Here is a 27,616-nt window from a genome sequence, read left to right on the forward strand (position 1 = left end):
GGTCTAGAACTCCTGGGTTCAAGCAATCCTTCTGTCTCAGCCCCTCAAAGTGCTGGGATTCTAGGCATGAGCCACCACGCCCAGCCTAGAAGTAAATTTTTAATGCCACATGGAAAACAAACAAAACTCAACAGTTATAAAATAGGTCAATACAAGTATGTGTATGTGTATACACACATCATGTTTAAAGTATGTACACACACCACACATACAGGAGCGTAGGAGAGAAAGAGAGAGGAAAAAAAGAAGAAATTGCACATCGTGTTTCTGATACATGATGCTGGGGGTTCCGTACATGAATAACAAATAAATGCATTAAAAAATTATATTAAGATATGTGTTCTTGTCACGCATTTTTGCTTTCAATATAGATCTTCCATGCTGCAATGGTTCATCACCAGCAGGCCACAGACATATTCCACATGACCAGAAAGGAATAGATTGTGATGGAATGCATGTGGGTAAAGATAGTAACTCTATATATCTGCAATATGTTCAAGTTTTAAAATCCAATATCCTTTTCAATTTTTAATCTGCATCTTAGATATCTTTATCATACTAATACAAACCCCATGCAGATACATAAGGCAGAAAGCAAGGAGTTCCATCCTGTTTGGAAGCCCAAGCTGGTGGAAGATGACAAGAAAACAATTCCAAAGTGGGACGGTTATTGTTATTACTTTGTTTCCTTTAAGATATTGATACCTTTTCTTTTTCTCTATGCAAGACTTTAGAAGACTAATCAACCAAGATCTGAGTTCTCAAAAAACCAATGATTAGTAACAACAGTGCATAAGGTTAAGAAAAGAGAAGTAGTCATGGGAGATGTCTCCACTGCTTAAACAATTGAACTCCTTGCCTTCTCTTTTGAATTGATGTCTCTCATTAATTATATTAAAAGAACGTCATCACAATATGAAGAAGGAGGGATGAATGGAAGAGAAATACACAAAAACCAAATCATGATTAAGGCTTCCCCAAAGGAGTGTATCATTCCACAAGGAATTACTCCATTTTCTCTGGTCTTTCAGGAAAAAAACAAAAAAAAACAAAAAAAAAAAACCTTATTTTCCAACACCTTCCTGAGAACTTTAAGAACAAGCCAATAAGCATTTGTAAAACTGGCAAGAGTAGAGATTGTGGCGTGGACGCCAGCAGTGATGTTTCCAGAACAGTGGTCACCAAGGGTGAATATTTCGCTCCCCCTCTTTCTATGTAGTCAGTCAGTCACAGAACTTAAAAATCTCTTCCCAACCACTAGAGTGCCAACCAGTATCACACAACATTTGTGTTGACTCTCAACTTTTTCTTAGCAGTGGTTCCTTATGCCCTGGTGCTTCTGTACAAGTCCACTATCCACTAAACCTGGAACGGAGCTGGCTACAGGAGACATGAACTCTCTCCTGTAATCCAGGGCTTCCTTGAATTTTCAAATATTGCAGACTCTAAGAAGTCTCTTGCCAAATGGCAATACATTTAGTTTATATTTGCTGTTTTCCTAAATGCAGATATCACCTTTTTTCTTAATGTGTCTATGGAATGAACTCTGCTTAGGAAGTGACATTTGCCTAAAAGTTTTTTAAAGATCCAAATACATCAGAAGAAATAATAAACTGAAAGGCACTTTTTTGCCTATTTAGTCAACAAACTGTTTCAGAAAACACCATCTCCTCGTTACAATAAACACAGAAATCATGGCATAGTTTTTACTCTTTAACTCCAAGTATTGCTCAGCTTATAACAGATGTATTATGAAACATGGCAAGAAGCACTGCAACAAGAAGAGGGTGAAAAAATTTGGTACTTGATCATTTGATATATTCAGACCCAAAACTATCAAACAGGGTTCCCACCACCAGATTGATCCCCACCCAATCCCCGCACCCAAAGATTTCAAATACAAATGTTTAAAACATACAATAGAACAGGCACTAGAAGAAGGAAGAAAAAAAGAAAATCTTCACAATTATAATTTATTGGAAAAAAAAAGATTGATTTTTCTGGTATGTAAGTAAATTGCAAAATCAAAATATTTGTCTGTTCCTTACCTTGACAATATTCAAAGTTCCCTTTTTTCCGGCAGTCACCTATTACTAAACTCAGTGCTCTCCAAGTGTTTCTTTTGACAGATATCATTCTCCACCAATCGCTCTGCTAATTTCCTCTCTCCTTTTCTGACTGGGACAGAGATTATGTTCACCAGCCCAGAGATCAATCTTTTCTATTGACAACAACAAAGGGAAAAAAAATGCATATATCACAACCAGTCTGAAGTATCATACCCATCTGTTTACATGATAACACTAGGCCAGTTTTGTTTTCAAAAAAACAGATACAAGCTCTTCTAAATTTTAGAAGAATCCAAAACAATCCCCATTGTCTCAGTTCCTATCATGACGTTTTCTAAAGGACTCTTAATTTTCCAATCATCTGACTCAAAGCTGGATACATTCTGAACCTGAAAGCTCTTCTTTCTTAAATTGGTTTTAAAGATAGGCACATCAATACCTTAAGAGAATGTGTCACATTTTACCTGTTTCAAAAAAAAAATAATAATCTGTCAGATATTATGTTTTCTTTAGAAAACAATTTAGACATTATTATTTATGGAATTTTACACACAAGTTAATCCTGCTTCAAAACAAAGTGGTTGGTTTCATTATTCAAATACTGTTTTTGCTGTTCTGAAATTTCAATATTGCCATTAGCTCACATAATTTAAAACAACAGTGAAGAATAATCCTTACGTAATAGTTAAAAAATATTACTAAAACAAATATTGTTGAATTATTTTAGCAAATCAACAAACTTCTACACCATTCTTTTCCTCTTAATAATATAAATTTTCTCATTTTTTCTGCTATATTTGACAAATTTAGAATTTGTTCATTCACAATATTTATTGAGTGTCTATTCCTCACCTACTATGATTAAAAATGCTACCACTACTATCACTACTATGAAGTATTGGTATTTAATTCTTACCAACTAGGAAACATAAGGGTCTAGCACAGTCATACACATATAAGGTAGGAAAAGGTAGGAACTTAACAAATGCAAGGGAAGAAAGATTTATAAAAGCAGTCTCAAAAGGAATTACTAAGGCTGTTGCTATTTTTTGAGACCAAATTACTTCCTAGAAATTAAAATCGGTGAACATATTCTGATGTAAATAAAACAAGCAGATTCTATTTTTTTTTAAAAAAAGTAGTTTAAGTGCCATATTCTGATTCTTTTGTGATGCAATCAGTTGTTTCTTGTTTTTTAAGGTTAAAAAATTAAATAAGTACTGATTAATTAAAATACATTACTAGATATTTCTTCGTTGGGAATTGCCTTGCAGTAAGCAAAGACAATCAGCTGGATCTTCGAAACATTTAGCTTACTGTGAATACTAACAATTTCATTAACAAATGATAAAGCAAAAAAATTCAATAATATAACCTAGATATATAAACATATGTACACGTATCCATTATGTAGGTACTCAAATAGTGGAGTGGGGGAGGGTGCACACAGAAGGGAAGACTGAAAGTAAATACATCTAGATGTTAAATATGATTATTTCTGGAAGATGGCAATATGGGTAATTTTTCTGCACAATTCTGTTATTTCCAATGTTTCTGTACAAAGGTAAAATACATTTTATATAGAGAGACTTAAAAAATATTGGGAAAAAAGAAAATGTATGCTCTTCTTAGATTCAATCATAATATTTTGTGCTTCAGCAACCATCAACAAAAGCCATCAGAGAGCCTGACAAAAGTGGATCATGCCCCTGTATGAGCCATAGTTAATAATCTCTATTGAACAAACAAACCAGGCAAAGCATATACAAATCCTCTAGAGTCTAAGTCTATTTCTTCCTTCTCATGACTGCTAAATACCAGACCAATGTCTGGGTTTAACAAAAATGGTGTAATCTTGGTTTTGAGGCACATAAAATTACCATGTGATAAACTTCAAAACAAATTTCTCAATTAAAAATGATCTCTCAATTTGGAATATACTACTTTATTTTTTAACTTCACTGGTAGTATCTATTTTATTCAGAGTTTTCTGAAGTGAATGAAGAAAACTGGCAGGAACACGGTGACAACAAAATATTTTAAATGTGCATATTTATAAATTCTTAAATGTTAACATAGTATACAAATACAGTTTCAAACAATATACAATGTCAATCTAAAGTTACCTATGAGGATTTTCCCCACAACTATTTTATATATGAAACAATATATCACAATCAATAGGGTAACTCAAAAAAAAAAAAAAAACGAACTAATCTTTGGATTTTTCAAAATAATGACTGGAGTGTCACATTTGTGCTTCATATCTCCAACACATTAAATGCCCTTCCAATATGAAATAATAATAAAATAAGTAATGGTAATAAGCACGATGTTCAAGTATCTCTGAGACCTATTCCACACTGAAGTCTGTCACACAGAAATGATAAAATTTCTCTATCTTTAATACTTGCTTTGTTCAGATCTGGATGCTCAGCCCTCAAATTTGTAAAACCTCATTACGAGGGGAACATACTGAGAAAAGTTTAAAAGCTAAGCTCCACCAAGAGCAGAATGCCTCAAACAATTTGTAGTTCTACAAGTGTTATTTAAAAGGCTCAACATGTTGTATTACCATGGAAATTGTGGAAAACATACATTCCCAAACAAATATTACTTTTTCTCAATGGTATGAAGTAATGAAAACCACATGTGTAAATCTGCGATCCGTGCAGTAGTTCAAGCTGCAGCTAATAGAAAATACAGAAAGTGAACTCTGCTATATAAAGGATTCTTGTTACAGAAATATAATGTGAAAACCAGATGCAGACAGAAAACCTTAATCACAGATGGGAATGTAATCACTGGCATACAGAATACTTTTTTGATCAATCTTAACCATATGCGCAATGTATTTATTTTCTAAGGAATGCAATAACTTGAGAGAACCTTCTATTTGAATTCAGTTAACCTCATATGGCCTTGGCAAATCATTCTTGTATCAGTTTATCTTTCAAAAATTTAATAGGATGTAAAGACTACACACATCAGAATCAACCTCAAAAGAGATCAAGTGCAGTCCCCATTACTGTATTTCTCAGTCACTGCCAGGAATCCTTTCACTGCCTAAACATGTTTCTCTAGAGAATTCTATCAACATTGGGGCATTTTTTCCTTTAGTAAATGATATATGGTTATTCCAAAAATGAGCATTTAAACACACCTCTTTTTATCTATCAACCGGGGTTGAATCAAACCTTAGCTCTAACTCTTTTCTTTTCCTTCACAGAAACATTTTATATCATAAAAGCTATTCTTTTACATGAACAAATGTACCATTAGCTTTTGTTTCCAAGGGGAATCACCACAAAAGGAATCTGTTATATGATATCTGACTTAGGAAACATTACCTTGGTAAGTACAGTTCTTGGCATTGGATTGTAGCTTATCTTTGTCAAAGCTTCACCATTTCTTTGTAGGTAATTCTGTGTCCCTTAATTTGAAGGAGTAGTCAACAGAGCACCATATATGCTTCACTTTAGGACTATATTCAACTTCCAACAGGAAGCTACTGAGACACTGTGTGATTTGGGTGCCCCTCATTGCAGGGTATGTGAACTAAATGTCATTATCCTGATTTCACAAGCTTCCTTAAGCTTCCATGCATACACTCATCCAGATTCTCCTCTCTTCTAACTACTCATCTCCTAGATCCACACACAGAAACACACAGTCCTTATTCTTGCCTAATCTCACATATAAGACCCTCCATCACTTGGCACTCATCTACAGTTTTCAGCCTCCACTCCAACCACGCCCTTCCAGAGTGCAGCTCTTCTCTGACTGGATAAACTCGCTGACGGAACGCTTCCTCTCATGCTCATGGCTTCGTTCACTGACTTCACGGCCCTTCCCATAGACTGCTGCATGGCCAGTTCTTCCTCAACTCTCAGGTTTTAGTTCAAGAGTCACCGCCTGAGAGATGGTTTCCCCAACCATTTGAAATCAAGACTCACCACCATGTCCTCCCAACCCCTGCATCATTCTAACACTGTTTCTTAATTGTCTTAATTATATTTAACACTACATGAAATAATCTTAGTAACTTCTTTTTTATCTTTCTCCCTCTCTTATCCCCAAACTGCAAGGTCTTCGAGAGCTAGGGTCTTATCTGGGGTGCTCATTACTCTATCCTCCACATTTGGAACTGGACTAGGAACATAGTTGTAGTAGTCCCAAATAAAAAGAAAAACAAATGAATCCCACTCAATGAAATGCCACAAAAGCCCAATTCAATCCCCGTGACTTTGGCAAACCTTTCCCTGGCTACTTCTGGGGCCCGTGATCTTTTTCTCTTCTTTATACTATAGCACTTTGGGTCTATATCAGGCTCTGCAACCATTTACCTGCCCGGTACTATTCACAGAAGCCCATTCCTGCTGGTGCTATATAGAGATAGGGCAGCATGGAAGTCACCCAGGGCATTCACGGCTATGAAGCCAGCCCTTTGTCCCACACTGAGCAGCAGGACACTGTGACTGGGAACTGCAGCACAGTCCACACAACCTTTAAGGCATAAGTGCACTCTAGCAGCTTTTTATGCATTGAGTTATCTCACAATTGAGTGTGTCAGCTGTTGCAGACATGAGATCCCATTTAATTTCTTACACCTTTGGACCCTACATTGATGCACTCTACTCATTCCATTGTCAGGCCTGCAAGAGCATGGCCATGTTTATTCAACAATGCTTACACCCAGTGCCTAGCACAGTGCCTGGCACACAAAAGGCATTCACTAAATACTGGCTGAGTAAACAGGGAATAACTGATAATGGAATATGGTCTGGTCTTTCTTCAAGCCCCTTTCTCCTGGGATAAGGCATTATTTCAAAATCCTACAAATATTTTTAAGAAACAAATTAATCAGAAGGTAGGCAACCAACTAAGTACCAACAATGCAATATGACCAATGAGTTAACAAACCGGGCAATTTTAAATGGTAGGAAGCTCTTAAATATCTTCTCTGTTGCAGATATAATTTAATTTTCAAAAAATAAAGTGTTATAAATAACCATGGCCTGCACACGCTGACCATTTCGAAGCCCACTGTATACACACTCTGGCTGGACTGGAATCTCAGTTCTTACACTTACTTATCAGCTATTTGACCTTGGACAAGTCACTTAATCTCTCTAAGCTTCAGATTTAAATCTCCAAAGTAAGATAATAACACCTAACTTACCAGGATGATATGAGGAGATAATACTTGTGAAGTGCCTACCTTAGTGCTCCCAGTGCAAGTATTATTTCATCCAATGTGCTCAGTTCTTATCATTTGATACTAGAAAAGAGGTAGTACCTATTTTAATATAATGAAATATGACATAAATGAAAGCAAAGGTCAGTACTCAAAAATATCAGTACAATTATCATCTTTTACTTTCTGAAAGTAATTACTGCACTATTAGTGATAAAAACAAAACACCTAGGATCAGTCAACAAAACCAAAATATGTGGAATTAAGCTGCAGGCTCTAAAACATTTTGGCGTGATGGAAAAAAAAACAAACAAAAACAAAAACAAAAAAAACCACACAAACTCATGTTTGGTAGTTTTGTTTTTTTTTTTAATCTAATTTCATCTGTGAAAGACTCTCTCTAGGGAATAAGAGGAGAGAGAACCAGAATCATTTACAAAGACTGTTTTCTCCAAATAAAGGCATCTGTTTCATGCCAGCAATTTCCACCTGGAAAAAAAATGGGACTTTGGAAACATCTGCATTCGTGGTTGATGGTCACACATCTCAAGAGGCTACAACAACTGTCCAGCTGCAAGCATGGCCTGGTTGCTGCTGCCCCTATCAGCTGATCTCTCTCTCTCTCTCTCTCTTTCTCTTTCTCTCTCTCTCTTTTCCCTCTTTCCTCTCTTCCTCCCTCCCTTTGTCTCTGTCTCTCAGAAATTTGGAAAATTGTGGTATTTTTGTACTCTAAACGGTAACTTTTCTAAGTGCAGTGAAAGGTTTTGATAGTTTTCCATTTGTACTTTAGTATCATTCCCCGCTGCAACTGATGTGGCTGACCCTGTTCATGTAGAAAATTCCTACGTGGTAGGGTTTGAAGAATTCCAGGAGAGTAGTAAGCCCTGGAATAGTGAAGCCTTGAAGAAAATCTAGGTTCAGACCTTGCCCCATCATGTGCACAGGGTCATCTTGGGCAAGAAAGTAGATCTCTAAGAGTGACTTATGAAATAAGCTCACTCACAAGTCGGTATTAAGACAATATGGAAACCTCATTCCATCAAGGCCTCCCTTGAGGCCCCACACACTGCTGTCTAAAATTGTCCAGTCACTTGCATTAAGAAACTGAAGACTGCACTGCCGAAACTGTCTCTTCAAATAAAAAGGTTTCCTGAAGAAGAAACAGTGAGACTCATTACCACTTCCGCATTCTGAGCCACGGCATCTCAGGCTGAGATGGACCTACCTCACTGTTCAGTACCATCTGTGGTTCTGAAGCTGATTCATCAGGCAGTAGAGCAGCTGGAATCCCACACAATGTCAGAGAAAAGACCAGACTGGATGGGAAGGAATGTCGGGAGAAGGGTTCTGGAGGAAGAGTGCTCAGCCTGGAGATCTGTCCAGAAAGTAGATACAGGTATCCAAAGGAAGAGAGGAGGGAGAGGAAGAAGAGGGAGACCCTGGCAACTAAGGGACAACCGGAGTGAATCTGGTAGGGAAAATCTGGAAACCACTACAGTGGATTTTAGCCTTGTTTGGACCCTCAATCAAAGAAATTGTTCGATCTCATAAAAACGTCCATATACATAAAATTTTGCTTATAATTTCAAGAAGCTTATCCTTTATTAAAGCCAATTTATGAACTTCAGGGTAAGAAAATAAAATAAAAAGTTACAGTGTCCATCTATGAAGATCCAAGTGGCTTGATCACTTCATAGTTCACCTAAAGATGGCGTGTTTTCCAAAAGCAATGGCAACAAAAGCCAAAATTGACAAATGGGATCTAATTAAACTAAAGAGCTTCTGCACCGCAAAAGAAACTACCATCAGAGTGAACAGGCAACCTACAGAATGGGAGAAAATTTCTGCAATCTATGCATCTGACAAAGGGCTAATATCCAGAATCTACAAGGAACTTAAACAAATTTACAAGAAAAAAACAACCCCATCATAAAGTGTGTGAAGCATATCAACAGATACTTCTCAAAATAAGACATTTATGCAGACAACAAACATGAAAACAAGCTCATCCATCATCACTGGTCATTAGAGAAATGCAAATCAAAACCACAGTGAGATACCATCTCACACCGGTTAGAATGGTGATCATTAAAAAGTCAGGAAACAACAGATGCTGGAGAGGATGTGGAGAAATAGGAACACTTGTACACCATTGGTGGGAGTATAAATTAGTTCAACCACTGTGGAAGACAATGTGGCGATTCCTCAAGGATCTAGAACCAGAAATACCATTTGACCCAGCAATCCCATTACTGGGTATATACCCAAAGGATTATAAGTCATTCTACTATAAAGACACATGCACACGTATGTTTACTGCAGTACTGTTCACAATAGCAAAGACTTGGAACCAACCCAAACGCCCATCAATGATAGACTGGATAAAGAAAATGTGGCACATATCTACCATGGAATACTATGCAGCCATAAAAAAGAATGGGTTCATGTCCTTTGTAGGGACATGGATGAAGCTGGAAACCATCATTCTCAGCAAACTATCACAAGATCAGGAAACCAAACACTGCATGTTCTGCCTCATAAGTGGGAGCTGAACAATGGGAACACATGGACACAGGGAGGGGAACATCACACACCGGGGCCTATCGCAGGCTGGGGGCCTATGGGAGGGATAGCATTAGGAGAAATACCTAATGTAGATGACAGGTTGATGGGTGCCACGGCACATGTATACCTATGTAACAAACTTGCGTGTTCTGCACATATATCCCAGAACTTAAAGTATAATAAAAATAAAAATAAAAGATGTGGTGCTTCATTTGGAGCAGGAGGTGGGAATGGGGTAGATTTTGCTTTTGTTTTATTGTATTTTTTTTAGTTGCCAAAACTTATAAGCCAAAATATAACAGCAATAAATTGTGCATTCTATGACAAGAGAACACAATGAAAGCGACCAAGGTGGAAAGAGGTTGAGAAAAAAACCAACACGCTGTTGGAACCAAAGATTTCACTTTAGTCTCAGCAGTGAAATGTTTCAGGACAGTTTTAAGTAAATCACTTGAGTTCAAGGCATGAGCTCTCAATAACTATTTAACAAAGCATTAAAAAGTATCCCAACTGTTCCAGACTCCCACTTTCAAGGGGCTTACAAACCAGCAGAGAAGTCTGAATTGCATGGATGATAGCAGAGTTGGATGTGGTAAATTCTATCTTTGGGGAAGAAGGGTCATCAAAGTGTCACTAGAGGCTTAGGAGAGGACAAAGTGAGCCAAGCTTGAAAGAGCTTAGGTGTCCAAACGTGAAGCAACCCAGGGTCTTAGAGAAGGCTGAGAGAGAGAGGTCCAGGAAAGGCCTGGCAAAGCAGGGCGTCATTTGTCTTCAACATCCTCATATCCCCCAGTGTCCATCAGGGCCGGATTATCTATTAAGGATTTGCTGAATAAAGAAGCAGCCAAAGAGAGACTACTGGGGTTTAGAGAAGAAAGTGATGAACGGTTCCATAGTCATCAAGTCAGACGCCGAGAAAAAGCAACCCTTTACTGAAGGTTGTCCTTCACACGTATCATGTCATCCTCATGACCACACTATGAGGCCATGCCATTATTATCCAGATGAGAATTATTTCTACATGAAAAGGGTAGCTAAAGGAGATAAGTGGTAAAGCACTGGGGAGTTAGGTCTCTTCATCACTATACTTGACTGCCTTCTGGCAGGGAAGAGCAGCATCACTTCCCCCTGGAAGGGTCAAGAGGCCCAGACCAGTCAACCTGGGTGACACGAGCACAAGATTTGCAAAACGACTCAGAGTACCAAAGGATATACAGCAAAAAGCCTCCTTCCACCACTACTTCCTGGCCCTGCTTTCTTCCCTAATAGCAAGCACTATTGTCAGATTCTTGTATATACTTGCACAAGTAGAATTCTATGCATTTTTTTGTACAAATGTAGCATTCTACAGACATTCTTCTGCTCCTTGCTTTGCTCATTTAATGATACATCTCAGGAAGAATTCTGTATCAACACACATAAATGTTTCATTCTTTAAAAAAAGATTTTTTTTATGCTTAATAATTAGTGCTTATCAAGCATAATTCACTACAGAGGCAGAAAAGTCTTAAAAAGTCCAATTCCGGCAGATTTTAGAACAAAATCACAAACTCCAAATATGGTTAAAGTTCAAAAAATAAAAAGAATTACCACCACGTTTTTAAATTAAATGTTATCAGACAAAACAAGATAAAGACCTTGGAATAAAATTATCTTAATGAACTATATCCTGAAAGTCCTCACCCAGGTAGATTTTTTTGCTGTTTCTTCCAATAACTAAAATCTCTCACATAGGGGACAACTAAAGTGAGCAATAAGGATTTAACGCTCTTTAACATGTTAAAGAAATTCCTTTACTTTCCCAAAACAACTCTTCCATTTGGAAAAAAAAAAAAAAAAAAAGGATGGCTCAGCATATGATAGTTTTTAGTTTACTATCTGTTGATTGTAAAATGGACAGACATTTCTATTAAACTCAGTAGATTTTAATGCATTTTTTGTTGTTTTCATTTAAAGTAGATTTGAAAAATACCATTGGGCTGGGGCGCGGTGGCTCACGCCTGTAATCCCAGCACTTTGGGAGGCCGAGGCGGGAGGATCACGAGGTCAGGAGATAGAGATTATCCTGGCTAACACGGTGAAACCCCGTCTCCACTAAAAAATACAAAAAACTAGCCAGGCGTGGCAGCGGGCGCCTGTAGTCCCAGGTACTTGGGAGGCAGAGGCAGGAGAATGGCGTGAACGTGGGAGGCGGAGCTTGCAGTGAGCTAAGATCGTGCCACTGCACTCCAGCCTGGGCGACAGGCGAGACTCCGCCTCAAAAAAGAAAAGAAAAATATCATTACATGAAAAAATATTTGGTCTACAGACAGAGCTTGGGGTACTGAACAAATGAATCTAGGTTCAAAAGCACCTTTAAATAACTACGCTCCCTCTTCCCACAAGAGGACTGAGCCCAAGTCTGAGGCCTGCTGGTTTACAAGCACTGCTTTCATCAGCTACTCCTTAACTCCATATGCTGTCATCTCTACCTTCTCTCCTTCTTACCATGTTAGGATTAAAAGACGTTTTAGACGTTATTCTACAAACAGAAGTCCAATGTTTGAAATGTATAAAGCAGGCTGCACTGGTCAAAGGGGAAGTTAAGGGTCCCAGAACCAGCCCACCTGACCACTTTGTATGCTCCTGCATGGCCCAAGGGCACCTGCACAACAGAAACTCAAAGAACAGTTTGAAATCCATGGAAAGAGGCAAAACACATGAGGGAGCCAAGTCCTAAAGTGGTAAATAACAGATCTTTTATGTAACAACCGCGTTTTAAGGAACACCCACCACTTGACAGCCCTGTCACCATCTCCCAAAGGCAGCTGGGACCACCAGAAGCCCTGGGACCGAGGTCTGCAAATTCTGAGGCTCTTCTCTAGAAGCTGTGAATCTATGAGTCTGGGGTAGGGTAGCAAAGCTGCCTCTAAACAAACACCTGAAGTGATTCCCAGCTTCTGGCAAGTTAAGAGCACTTGATACTAAATCCAGGCTGGTATTAATAACTTCCCCCTCTCTAAATCCACTGCTCTATCCAAGTGCTAATTATTTTTCCTTTGCAATACCTCCTGCCCCTGCCTCTTCCTTCTCATCCCACAAACCCAACACTGGTCATCCTTCTGCAATATCTAAAACCTAAACCGCAGCAACAAGCTTCCTGCCTGGCCTTAGCCTCCAGGCTCTCCCCACCTCCAGTCCATCTGGCCCCTCACATTAGGACCAACTCTTTGCAAACACAACTGTTACTGGGTCCAGGGGTTCCCTTTGCCTAGCTCAATTTTTATTTTAACCTTGGTTTTATAAAGATCTATTTTACCATGGACTCCTCTGTTCAAAAGAAGTCCAGTTAGAAAATCAAATATATAAAGCAATTTCTTATAAAAGCAGAGCTATTCTGGTTTTATGGTGGTTAGGGGATGGAAGACCCTGTGCCCAATCTGGGACCCCTCCATGCCACCTCCCAACCCTGAGGCACTCCACAGGACACAGCTGAAAAATATCTGGTGAATTCAGAAGTTGAAGCTTAAATCAAAATGGATATTTAAGACATTTATGATCTTTCTGCTCTCATTTCCCATTCATCACCCAAGGGCCCTTTTTGCTGCAGCCACAGCATTAATTTATTCTCTCTCCACCCCTACTCCACCCCAATACTCCTCCAAAGGTCTTTTCCATATCTAGGCTTCTGCACTCCCTATTCCTACTGTATAACTTACTACAATCCTATTACAGTAACTTTGCCTTGATGAATCCTACCTGTCTCAAGACAAGCTTAAATTTCAATTCACACCTGCCTCTAAAATCTCACTTGCTGTACCATTTAATTGGTAACTGATCAAGCTCCACCATCTCTGTAGCTATTTAATTTGTCCTGAGTGAATTTATCATTCAGTGGAAACTTAGCCGACTACGTGCTTGTGTCTACACCTAGCACACAGCTTTATACATAGAAGACATTTACTAAATATTTATCCATGTACTTCAGATTCACTCCCAAGAGTAAACATTTTACTTTTCTATCAGATGCTGTAAAAGGTGTTTTTACCATGGTTACCAAAACAGCATGTGACTTTCTTTGTAAATAGTCAAATCAGGTTTAATGGGTTGTTCATTTTATTGCTCTTCACCTATATTTTCCTCCAATATTTTATGCCTGCTCTCAAATCTAAATCTTGAGCCAACTCAAATCTCAGGCACGTCAATGGAGACTGGTTACATTAACTCTTCCTTTAGACATGAACTGACCTACCTAACTTTATTTAAACAAAAGGATGAGAATTCATTGTCCACATTTGTTTCTCATCAGATGTTGAATGTGGACCTCATTTCTAAATAAATCCAGCTGAAGCGGAGAATGAAAATGTGTGATAGGTGAGCAAAGGAGCTGTGGAGTAAAGGACACTTCTTGTGTGACACATGATAAAAGTTACAGAATCCTAACAGTCACTTAAAAAGAACACTTTCACAGGAAAGGAGGATTACTATGTCAGTCTGATAAACACCCAGTTCCAGTCCCAATATCATCTGCTGTTCTTCCCAGCTGTGTTTGCTCATCACTGTGTACATAACATATGCATAGACTCAGAAAATAAGCTATTAGTCGTCCGTGACCTGTCTTACAGTTCACATGCCCCTGTACCTTGAGGTTAGGGAAAAGGGTGTAGTACTTCTAGTTTAAGCTAGTCTAATCAACTTCCCAAGACTGCATTTAAAGCACAGCTTGTATCATGCTTATAACCAGTGGGGATAACTTCCTAATTTCTGATTCTCCACTTGTCAACGTTCATTTGAAATATTTTCCACGATACTGCTGTGCTATTTCCCTGGCATCATGATCTGTGCCAACCCTTTCAGGTACCATTATTGATCTGCTTTCCTAATATTAGGCTCTGATCTCCTCAGTAAGTGTTACTGGGTGGATTCTCCAAAAAGTCTAGTGGAAGAGTCCTCCCAGATACTCTTTATAATAACATCTCATAGCTAGTTCTCTCTCCTAGTGCTCTAATTATCTCAGCACATGGCCATGTCTAGCTTATTACTGTTTGACACTGTTTCCCCTCATAATATCAGCGGCCACCCATTTCTTGAGCTTCTTTAGACAAATTACCATTACTGCTGCTAATATTTTATCTAATATTTCTGTGACATAATATTCAACCCAATTAGTACCAACTAAGAGTTTGCTGTATATATACTCTTAAGACATTCTCCTTTGTGGCAAATAACTTCAATTTGACTTTCCATTGAACTCTGAATACCAATGCAAAAATTTTCTACAACCTATGAAGCAACAGTGCTTCCTGTGGCATCCATTTCCAATGACAGATGAAAATATTACTCCTAAGCCAAATCGATCCCAGACATCTTAGTAAACAGTAAGTTTCCACTATCATTTTGGATGATGAGGAAGTGCTCACCTTGATCAAACCAGAAGAATGCCAACAACTCTGAAGTTCAAAAGAAACCCTAGCCTGGGTTTACTATTTATAACCACCCAAATTAGAACCAAATCTCTAATAATGTCTATATTTTAATCACCTACAACAGTTTTACAAACTAAAGTACAAAATCAATAGGTAATAATTGAATTACTTAGTTATTTTAGAAGCAGTGGCAAACAATTTCTTCAAACAGAATTTTTCAGTCTGTCTTGAGATCTGTTTCCTAGCCAGATGATAATGTGCCCAAGTTCAATTAAATAAGCTGCTACTAGGTTCTCTCCAAAAAATGGCTTAAAGAGGTCATTTTCTAAATTTCCCAAGTGGAGTGAGTCCAAACTTTGAGACCAGGGCTATGGTGAATGCCTGCTAAACACAAGCAACCCCATCCACCTCAGCCTCCAGCCCCTCACTCCTACCCCCAGGCACTGAGTTCATCATCTTGTCCAGTAACTATGAGGGGAAAGCATAAAGGCAATTTTCCTTGGACAAGACCCAAACTCTTTAGTCCCTCCTCACTACATAAACAGATTTATTCCTACATAATTCTCCTCTGAAAAAGGAATCGTAAAAACTAAAATTTCAGACAATCATCTAAGATTTAGGATGGCTATGGAAATAATGGCTCCCTAGTCCATAATGGCTCTTCCTTATGATGGAGAAGACTGGAATGATAGTAACATTCCACAGTGATCCCTTTCCCGATTAGATGAAGATTTATAGTGTCACCCACCCCAATCCCTGAATTAAAAAAAAAAAAAAAAAAGGATTTTTTTTTTTTCACTCTCTTAACCCTGGGAAAGCCCCAAAGCCTACTTTCAGTATCACACACAGACTTGTCCGTATGAGAGTGGGGAAGCCTAAGAATCACCAACTCTGCCCTTCGCCTTCTGAGAAATTTGCCTGAGGGCTGGAATGCACCCCAGGCCACCCAACAAGTCAGTGATTGAACTGGAAAGGGAACCTCAGTTTGCCTATTAGTCAAGCGACTGCACACAGACACCAGGTCCTTTTTTTTTTTTTCTTCTAATACGGAGAAAGCTTTACACTCTGAAACTAGTTACAAACTCTTTTTTTCCAGGAGTAAAGGTGGTGCACAAGTCCTCTAACCTTAAGAGGTAACCAGGAAGTTGAACCTGGCCAATTGGGAAATGCTGAGATCAAGATATAATGGAGTGACCAAGTACGAAGGAACAAGACTCAAGAACTAAGGACTGGGCAGAAAATCACTCCAGCATACTGGATAAGTTCAACAACAAGAACAAAAACAAATAAACAAACAAAAAAACCAGATCAAATCCTCATGGCCTCAGTGCAGTGTAGAACTAAGGTATTCTGATGCGGGAACAGAATGTGGTAATAGAGAAGTCTGGATCAGGTGGTACTGAGGAATACAGACTGGCACACACTCGTGAGTATCCAAGGATATGTCAGCTGGAAGCCAAGTCTGATTACTCAGTGGGGGTGAAGAGGGGATAACTGAAAGAAAACAGTGGATGAGTAGATACGGCCACTAAGGAGAATATGCAGCCAATGATTAAGAGAATAAGGTCCTAAATAATTACTGAAGCTCAGGCACAAAGTAGGTCATTAATTTGGGGAATACAAAGAAACCTCAATTTTCTAAATTTGGGCGAAAGATCAAGCCAGAAGAGTAACTATGGCAAGAGTCTCAGAGCAATGGGCTGGGGTTCTTTGAAATTAAGAAAGTGAAACACTGGTTAATCATTTACTTAAAAATCAGTGATGAGAATGTATGTGAAGGTTGGTTAAGGCCAGGCTCACAGTAGGTCTCTAGTATCTATCAATTCCTCTCCTCTCTCCCAAGACCAACAACTAAATAGCAGCCCTCAAGAGCCCTGAGCACACTTAGAAGTGGTCTGTGCCCCAGGTGTTAAAAGATTAATGAACCCAGTCAATCACATTCCCCAAGGCACTTAGAGGTGCTTAGACTGCTAGAGACACAACGGGAAAACTTCACATATCTGTCCTCTGCATTCCTCTTCTACAAGATCTATATTCTAAAGGCCCTATTCATCCAAATAGTGATTTGCTTTAGAGGCCTTGATCAATATGAAACCTACTAAAACAAATGTCTGCTTTACTCCTTCCTGCATTACTTTATAAAGGTAATCACAATTAGAACTATTAAAGCAGATGATTTTAAGTTGGTATCTCTTGGTCGTTGAAAATATTAATAGTTGTAGGCAACACTGACAGTTTTAAACTTTTTTGAACAAGCAGGTCTCACACTTTAAACATCAACCATGGGGCATTACTTAAGACCAGTAGTTCTGATGTAAAAGCCTGGACATGACTTCATCAAGTATGAACATTCTGAAAAGAGGCACAGGCATCTCCCCTGTTGGTGTCATGTAAGGTACTGTGGCTTCAAAAACAACCCTCATTAGAAGATCACAACCCAAGTGAAGGGATTATGTCTGTGAATAAACTTTTTGTACACTGATATGTGATTCAGCATCTTTTCTTAAAAGTGTCAGAGTCTGGTGCTATATTAGAGGAAACAGCCACATGATGCCCAGCTCTCTTTAAGATATGCCAGCACAACATGCCATACTGAACTGTTCTTTGGGCTTGAAATTGGAAACTGCCTTCCTTAAAAGCATTCTTCTTTGGTTGGTTCCATACATGTAATTGCCAATACTCACATTCAACATTGTTCTTCAAACTACCTCTTCTTTTGAGTTGGTGTTTTAGAAGAAACATTGCATTTGTTAATATCAAACATGCTAAGGTGTCACTATGCCTGCCTTCCCCTTTATTCATTCTTGAAATATTTTGAGTTTATCTGTGACGAGTGTGTATAGCAATTCACATATGAAGCCACAAACTTAGCTAATTGATCCTCAGCAGTGATCAGGTCTCACCCCAGACAAATTACTATAGCCACAAGTCCACCAAACTGCAATCCAAGGTTGAATCAATATTGAACCTTATCCAAATTTCACCAGTCTTCCTTCTAGTTTAATTCTCTCTGTCCATGTTTTATATGGATAGCACTGCCATTCACTTTCTTGTTATAAGGACACAGTATTATTTTTATTATGATTATTTAAGACATCTTAAGAGTTTCCTTTTTAATTAAAATTAGATGATTTTAAAAGAACATATCTTTCCTAGCAATGTCACTAGTAAAATGCATCCAATTTTTCTCTACGTGGTGCTTTCCCTGTCCATAAAACTTATTTGATTAGCAGTACTATAGAAGCTAAAGCTTTTGTATGCAGGCACTCAAGCATAATTTAATCATTTTATTTAAGCATGGAAAAGATTATTCTGAAAGCCCTGTTAGTAAAATATCCCTGATTAGTTTAAACTTACATTTGCAGGTATATTAAAGGTGAAATAAATCTCAGAATGCTCAGTATGCAAGGAACAGTGTTAACTTTGTTACAACAGTCCGGCAGTAAGTTAAAAATTGTAGTATTAGAGAATGTAAGGAATAACTATCTGATTTTCAATACATGTATTTATGCAGGTTATTTTAAAATAAATTTTATTTTGTGTGAACCCTTTTTTATTACCAGGATTTTCACCTATGGAAACCTCTTTTATAGTCAAACAAGATGAGATCTTAATTGCATACTACCATTTATCTGCTGAGGATAAAAGTGCCAACAAATGAAAATGCACATTAAGCAAGAGATTGTCAGAATAGAAAATTTATTTATTTTTTTTATTTTTTTGTTTTTTTGTTTTTAAATAACCCACTCGCATTAACAAAAGACTGCAGTAGCTTCCAAATTATAGGTTGTTATTTTTAGTGGAAGTAGTTCAATATTCATATTGGAGCAGATGTAGCAGTTTAACAAAACAGCTCTTCAAATCCTGCACAAATTGAAAACAGGAAAACTGATTGCATTTTCTCTTATCACTTTCCTTTTCTGAATTGACACTTTTGGCCTTCTGAAAATTTACACATGGCTTTCATCTCAACAGCACCTGCTGATCAAATAGAAACCTAACATTTTCATGAAAATGGTATAAAGGACTAGTTTTGTTCTAAACACTGTATAGGGCATCAGTTGCCTACTTGATGGCAACAATTGCCATGTATAAGTCATAGTCATAATAGATTTATATTTTCATAAATTTCGTTAACATAAAAATATGTTAAGTCCCTTCTGGTTTTTTTTTTTTTTCATATTCTCTCTCTGTATGGTTCAAATTTCTTGGACTCAACGCCTGCCTAATACTTAGTTTTGTTATTTAAAGACTATGCAAAATGTGTGAAAGGGTAAATTACACCAAGATAACAAATACTTAGTATTTCTCTGCCTTTGCTTGAAATACACATATTTATCTATATAAGTTATTGTCTATGCATGCACATGAGTGTAAAATACATACATCTCACTTTGTATTCCACCCAGTAAAAGAAAACTGGAAACAAAAAGTCAGAGTCAGGCCCTATTTTTGAAGGGACATTACACATTATTTTATGAGATATAGATTTAGCAGGTGCCTGGCTGTTTCAGTACCCCAGACTGGAAAAGAACGAATGTCACTCATGCAACAAACTGGTCACCTAAATAGTGACCGACCACTCACTGTAAATAACTCCAGGTAAAGGTAAATCTTGAAAATGGGCATCCTTCTATATAAAATATGCAAGATCAATGGCTAGCATGCTTTTCAGATTTTTAAACACGCTCCACATATTTCTCTGTAACACCCAATTCTGGGTAAAATTTAAGATGTTCCTAAGACATGCTATCCGTTAGCTTCTTAGCCAAAAGAGCTCTACCCTTTCTGAAAGATTCCAGGCTGTCCTTTCCCATTTTGTCTGGGTGATAAGGTAACCTGAAGGCAGAAATGACATACAGTAATATATGTGCCACTCTGGCCAGTTGGTCTGTGAATTTCAGTGTTTCATCATGCTCACTGAGGCAACAGCAAACCTGAAATGTCAATATGTTCAGTCAATGGAAGTAAAATAATGGGACTCTATTGTCTTACCCAATCGATCTGCTGCTGTCAACAAGGAAACATGCCCCCCCGGCTTTAAACAAATTTTAATTAGGCTTTTAGTTACTGGATCATATCTATCTGTCTATGAAAACACCTATCTTGACAATGTGTAAGAGGCAAAACAATCACTCTTTCCACTTTTCTTCATTTTAAGAACCTTCTAAAGTTGATATTATAATGTTTCAAATACTTGTGAGTCAATAAGACATGTTTTCTCCTTTTTTTTAAACTAGCTCCAACCAAAAGATTTCACGGTTCAAATCCAAAATACAAATCTACCTAACAGACTTGGAGTGATTTTTTTCTCCTCTAGCCTGAGTTGAACCATACTATAAAATCAACTAATTCCATATTAAAAGTAGGCTTCATTTGCTTTTCTTACTCATTCAAGTACCGTTAGCATCAATTCATCACGCATTTAAAACAAGTCACACAAAACCAAACATTAATGATCAACCCCAAAGCCTTTACCCTCTTTTCTCAGTTCATCAATCCTAAACGCAAGGGATAATGAAACTCCTGTTAAAATCAGGGAAGTACATGGTGCTGAGAAGGGTAGGGGGTTGTCAGGGGAGAGGAAACAAGACATTTTAAGTCATCCAAATTGCACCAAAGTTCTCTAGCCCTTCCTTCCACCAAAAGAGAGAGTCTCACCTTAAAATAAAAACGAACTAATCAAGTTGTTAAGCAGCTTTGTCTCTCCCTTCTTCATCTAAAGGCTTCAGCGTCCAGTCAATAAATAATCTATTGTTCCCCCTTTATCGAGTCTCTTTAAACCTATTCAGACTGGCAAAACTAAACCCAATTAAAGATAAGGCCCTCCGGTATTCTCACCTCGGTGAGTCCTGTCTGGGTAGCAGAGGTGATGGGAGATAGCGTCAAGGCCAGGGTAGATGCCTCCTCCTCACCCCACACAACAAAAGGCAGATTTCTCTTTCTCACTCTGCTAATCTTTAAATGTAAATTCTCTCCGCCAGCTAAGAGGAGCGACAGATAACATGTTACATCTTCACTTCTCCTGGTCTTATCGACTTCTGAATCATTTGGAAAGGGAGAGAGGGAGAGAGAAAAGCCGCCTCCCCACGCCCCCCTTCCTCCTGGCCACCCCTCCTTCCTCCCTGCTCGCCTCCCTCCCCTGTTCACGGAGATTACCTTCTGGCAAAGGAGCGCGGGAGAGCGGCCGCGGCCGAGGCGGCACCCAGACCGCGGCTTTGTATTCATTAAACACACATTGGAGCTTATCAGAAGTAAAAGGCTTGTCAGGATGGCACATTGTGTGTGAGTGAGTGTGTGAGCGCAGGAGGGAGAGGAGAGAAGCCAACGTGCATCAGGGTGATTACAATATCAGCAGGGCCCAGATGGAGGCAGGAAAATAAACAGAGGGTGCGTGTGAGACGGAGCGGGAGAGGGAGGAAAAGTGGGAGAGGGAGAGAGAGAGAGAAGAGAGAAAGGGACAGGCAGGAGGGAAGGAGAGACACAGGCAGGAGGGAAGGAGGGATGGAGGGGGCGGGGGCTCAGACCCCAGGATGGGGCCAGAAAGTGGGGAAGAGCTACCCTAAGGCTGTCTGGGAATGAGAGACAGGCTAGAAGTCGCCTGCATGCCCAAATCTGCCCCTACCACCCAAAAAAGGGAGGAATCCAGCAAACTGTATTTCCCTGCTCCAGGGCTAGGCTGGAACATGTTAGAGATTCTGTCAAGGTCAGAGGAGAAGCAAGAGCTCTCTTTTGGCAGAGCCTAAGGAGACAGTCGCCATCTCACCTCCATCCAAATAGCCACAATTTGCAAAACAAACCTACTGAGTCTAGGAGCAGTTAAGCAGCCTTCCAGACCAACCTGAAGTAGGGAGTTCTTGTCCCTTTCTTCGCTGACCCCAATACTCCCAAATTCCAGCCCCTGCACACTCACACATGCAGAGATATAAAATAGCTCCTGTCCCTGAACTTTAATGTGTCCCAGCTGAAGACTCCTGCAGCCAACATCATTGTGATAAGGAGGACCACTTGTGATTGGTAGCTACAGGTGACTCTCAGAGACCTGCTCCACCTCCAGAAATTGTGTTGGGGGAGGGGGCTCCTTATGTGTGTATCTGAGAGTCTATTTTGGAGGTGGGAATCTGAAATTGAGGCAATCAATCTTGGCTTGAGCTGCCTCATGGCTCTTCACCCACCCAGAGCCAGAGAATCAATCAGAGAACAAGCACGGGCTAATGCTTGTCCGTCAGTCCAGAGTTCATCCCCCTCCCCAGCAGGGTCAGGAAGGAGACACACCTGAGTAGTCCCTTGGGAGCCCCTTTTCACTTTTAAATACACCCATCAGACAATGTGAACATCTGATCAGATCCTTAATGGAGTGCGGATAACGCAGCAGAGGTTATTTTATTGGGGGAGGGGAAGTATTTGGCTGTGCTGTGTTTCAAGGCACTGAAGCTTGGTTAAGAAGCTCTCACTACAGTATGAAGAGTGAGTTCAGAATGAAGGAGCCAATAAACTACACAATTGTTCATGGTATGCACTGTAGCCCTAGCTGCTGTGAAACTTCAGGTTATAAAATAGTTTATGCATGGGGTCTCCATAGAAAGGAATAAAATGGGGGTGGAGGATAAGGCTAGTGAGTAGAAAAACAGAATAGCAAGAGAACTAGCCCCTGCCTTTTAAGGGAACCAAATTTTAAGAGGCCCTTTAGAAAATGAGAAGAAGCATTGTTTAATCAGACACTCCCCTCCAAATCACTTAGCCAAAAAACGGTTTTATGTTTAGTGGAGCACCACCCCCTCTCCGCCACCCCACCCAAACACACACACACCAATGTTTCAACCCCAAGAATAGAATTAAAAGAAATATGATAGGTAACACAAAGTGGGAAAAAGCTGGGCATAGGTGGGGGAAGGGCATGTGTGAAAATCTTGTCATGCAATGAATGTCAGATAAAAAGGGGTCTGCCACAATCCTCCAGTAATCCAATAATGTGGAAAACTTCATGGTATCACTGAGACGAGAACAAGGTAATATTTCTCCATAAATCTTCAAAAAGTGACCAGGTTCAATAGTTAAGAGAAGGGTGCAAGGATAGGAAGTAAAACACTTGGCTGGTTACATTACAAAATCAAGTGAGCTTTAAATGGGTGAAAATCTGTCATACTTACATGTTTTAAATTTAATAACAGATTTCTAGAGTATCACTTTAGCTCTCATAAAAGGTCACCTTTCACCTTTTCTCTAGCTATTCTAGAAAAATGCATTCAGAGTAATGGAAAGCAACCACACACACCCCCACCCTTTACTGCATTTTAGTTACATCAGTTTGGACACAGACTACATATAAACACCTAAAAATCCAACAAAACTCCAGGGGAAGAAAAATACAATTTACAAGTGCCCACTGATTTTTCCATTACATGCTCTTTTAAGAAATGCTATTTAAAAAAAAAACAAAAAACCTGCATTACTACTGCTTTCAAACCCTGAAAAGGTTTGCTTTTTTTAAAAGGGGCATCCCAAATACTAGAGGCATATTGCTCAAAAGCTCATCTGCCAATGGTCCGATTTTGTAAATGCACAGTATTTCTATTAGTACCTTGTTTGTTCATTGACTTTTGGCTCACAGTTATAGAAAAGATCAACCAATTCTCAAATGGGAAGAATCCATGACTCTCTTCCAAAGCAAACACTTTGCTGCAAAGCTTTCAATTAAAAGAAAAAAAACAGCAATACAATAATCAAGAAGTATAATCACAGAAGACGTGTACAACAGAAAGTGGTTTCTATAATCACAGCTGTCTTAAAGTCCAGGCTAGAGACTAGAAATCTTAATTTCAACTAGTTCTTTTCTTAATAATAGGTTACCTTCCTATAAAAGCAAGAAGTCCATCTGCCCCAGGCAGATAAGTTTTGAAGCATTAATTCAGATAAAAATCTAGCATTTTCTTTCTTTCTTTGAGTATGTGAATTCTAGTGTGCTATAATGTGAGAATTCCAACATATGACCATTATGGCATAATATCTCATTGCTCAGCTTGTCATTATTTCATTTGTAATTCTTATGTTAATTATGTTCATAATTACTATAAACAGATGTGGTAGACATTCATGTGACCTTTTATTGCAGAATGCATTCTTCACTCATTTTGCTTTAATTTCTCATGGATACAAAGCTGAAATGCAGGAAAAGGCCTTTCTAATTTTCCAATGTTTTATATGCATAAGCTAAAACAGAGCCTATCTTCTACTTCATCTGCATTTCAGAATATCATAATATCCTTAATGTTTAAGCTGCTTTATACAGCATATTTCTAAATTGCACACTGAACCTCACTGCTGCTCGCTAAATTGTAGCTATGGATGCCAAACAAAGGCTAGCATCCATGTCTAAGTTGTTTGTCTTTTTTTTAATATCAAAGGTTAATGCAGCAGAATTGTGCTTCAAAACCAAGTGCCTAGCAGCTACATGGCGATTTATTCACTCAGAACTCCACCATCATCACCCTCTTTACATAAAACACATTTACAATAAAATCAGTATGGATTTCATTAGCTGAAAACCTCCTCGAATTTCATTTCTTTGGCCCTAATCTATAATTAGTCTGGACAGACAGGTGCAAACCCTTCTCTTCTACAGATGGCTACTGGAAATGGTGCAAAGTAGCTCCTTCTGTTTAAACAACACAGAGATAACCTGCTCTGTCTTATCACTTACAATTACCTCCATTAAACTGAACTAATGTTTGCTTTAATAAAATGTTCACTGTTCTTTAAACATTATTTAGGAACTCTTATATTAATGGCTGTGGAAAAAAAAGTGAAGTTGGAAGGTGTCTCTAGATAATAATAAATAGCTTATTCTGGATAAAATGTTCTCGCTGACAGATAATACTCAGGTTCACAGAGGTGTTTTAGTTGATTGAATATTTGTTAGTTATTTTGCATAAATAGAGTCAAATTTGATTTTTAAAAGGCAAACATAATTTTACAAGTTGGGGGAAACAACTTTTTTCCTGAATTTAGAAAAAGGTTTAAATATTTTTCTTATAGATTTTAAGTTGTTATTAACATATAGAAATTAAAATCCTATATTATTTTCAAAGGATATTTGTTAGTTTTATGCATTTGTTTTACTTCTGATAGATTATTCTCAAAGTTGAATGGGTTCATTCTTTTAAGGTACATCTTAAAAATTAACTATGAATGTAAGTGCACTCTGCAAGCACATGGTTAAAAGCACCTCCATTCTATAATAAATAACTTCTATAAAGCCAGAGCTCACTTCTCCCTCCTTCTGCTATCAATAAAGTCTGTGGATCACTATATGATGAATAAGGTGTCCATAAAACAAAGAACCTTTAAATGCCCAAACAGCAACAAATAAATAGCCTTTCTCACTGAACTTACATAACTTACAGTAATAGACTGCAGCAAAATGCAACTGACTCGGTTTTTTTCACATGCAAATCCTGCAGGTGCCAATTTTTCAGACTGCTTTGCTATGAAGGGCTATGCTGCCTGCATAAAACCTCAGTGAAGAAGGCTTTGCATTCAGTGCCTGTCAGCTGATGTTCATATCAAAGAAGTGAGAAACAGGATTTGACAGTGAAGAATGTCCTAAACTGACAACCACTGACCAGCATTCCTATTGGAAGCATTTCTTTCTTGTGATCCTTTTTCAGTGTTTAAAGAAATGCAAGATTTTTTGGCTAAGCTTCGATTTGACAATAAAATAAATTATAATGGCACCTTACATTTGTGTAGTTCTTTGCAATTTATGAAGTGCTCTTTTATCTACAAATATTTAGACCTTCACCTCAATGGGAGAGCACATCATCAAATACTAACATCAAGAGCAATATTTCACTCCACTCAGGAAAAGAAAATTGTGCAAATATTAAAAAGCTGCAGTCCCATAGCTGCAAAAATACTGTCCTTGCAATTTAATAGTGCAATGTATTGTATTGCACATAGAATGATTTTTATTAGAAAGGACCTTTTAAAGATCATTTTAACACAAATTATTAGCAGGTATTAATGGACCACAGAGATTAAGTCCCCAAAGGAAAATATCATTTCAAAGACTTCTAGTCTGCTTTGAGTTGTCCAAACATAAAAGAAAAAATAGACTGTTTTCTCCACTGCTTTTATTAGGTATAAACTGGACACTGGAGAAACCGAGTATTGAAATTCTCCCATGCAATATTTAGCTTTTCAAATAAAGTCACTGCCGTCTAAATAGTTTATAATAAAATTATTAATGCCTAAATACAAATATTTAATAAAAAGTTATCCTCAGTATTTAAAAAAGTCCATTTTTATGCACCCAGTATAAGACTGATTGGTTTTGTTGGAATTTCATCCTTTAAAATAATAAACCAACAAAATATAAAATGCTGAACACAGCACAAGAAATAATGGACTTCAACTTCTTCAGCATCCATCCTGGCTGCAAAAAAGCCCGGATCAAACCCTGATTACTATTGGGTGAGATTGTCAGACTTCTCTGGAAAAAAAAAAAAAAAAAAATCAGTAAAGAAAAAAAAGAAACTGAAATCAAACAACCCTATCTTTATTATCTGAAAATCATAATAATATTAAAAACTAGACTTTAAGGATAAAAGAGGGGGAAATCCACAGAATTATATATTTGCTTCTGTGTATACACATCACAGCTGACATAAACTTTGCTCAGGTTGGGGCTATGATGGTTTAAGAAACAATGGTGTTTGGTGACCTTTTCTAAAGAATTGTGTGACAGGAGAAACTGGGCACAACAGAATACTCACATGGTCAAGGCAAACGCTGCCATAAACTAAAAGGAGGCCCCCAACACTAACAAACCGTTTATCACAGAGAAGCTGGTCAATTTGTATTCTAGGGAGTGTGGACTCACTGGGCACAGACCCAGTTCCACTCCTGTTCTATGCAAAGGAGGGCAATGATAATAAAAGCTACTGAGTGCACTTAAAAATGGTACAGATGCTGAAAAGGAGACTAGGAGAGGGAAAAAAAAAAATCCCTGTAAAACACATTTCAGTTCACACAGAAGGTATAAGGAATGCTTTGGTCAGCAACCCGACCTTTATCAGGAGATAAATCAATCTGCAGCAGCTGTGGATAGCCATTTATATACAGGCCCTGGGCAGATTAATTAAGGAAAGCGAAGTTAAACATTCAAGGGGGCTCAGAGTTACATTAAGCACATAAAGTTTGTCTGGAGTGGCCTCTCCAGTTATCCCGGTCTTCATTCCCTCGCTCTGGCCTCGGGCACTGTTCTGCAGGACCTCCTCCACGGGAATCCCAGCTATTCCTTAAAGCGACCTTCTGCAGATTCCCCCAGAAAGCAGCAGCCAGGCTAGGGCACGGTGGAATGTGTGGTGCCCAATCTTGAA

At 38.4% G+C, this 27,616-nt stretch overlaps 1 protein-coding gene across 1 annotated transcript in view; it reads right to left on the reverse strand.

The window, feature by feature from the left end:
- RUNX1T1 (RUNX1 partner transcriptional co-repressor 1) overlaps positions 1 to 23,673 on the reverse strand; it is a 143,221-nt gene extending 119,548 nt beyond the window's left edge. The window contains 3 exon segments of the mRNA XM_015145689.3: positions 21,078 to 21,134; positions 21,137 to 21,220; positions 21,396 to 23,673. Of these exon segments, the coding sequence (XP_015001175.2) occupies positions 21,078 to 21,134; positions 21,137 to 21,220; positions 21,396 to 21,516 (262 nt within the window). The 5' untranslated portion in view covers positions 21,517 to 23,673.
- Between the last annotated feature and the right edge of the window lie 3,943 nt (positions 23,674 to 27,616).

The sequence above is a fragment of the Macaca mulatta genome, chromosome 8, assembly GCF_049350105.2.
Source record: "Macaca mulatta isolate MMU2019108-1 chromosome 8, T2T-MMU8v2.0, whole genome shotgun sequence".
In the NCBI taxonomy this organism is placed as follows: Eukaryota; Metazoa; Chordata; class Mammalia; order Primates; family Cercopithecidae; genus Macaca; species Macaca mulatta.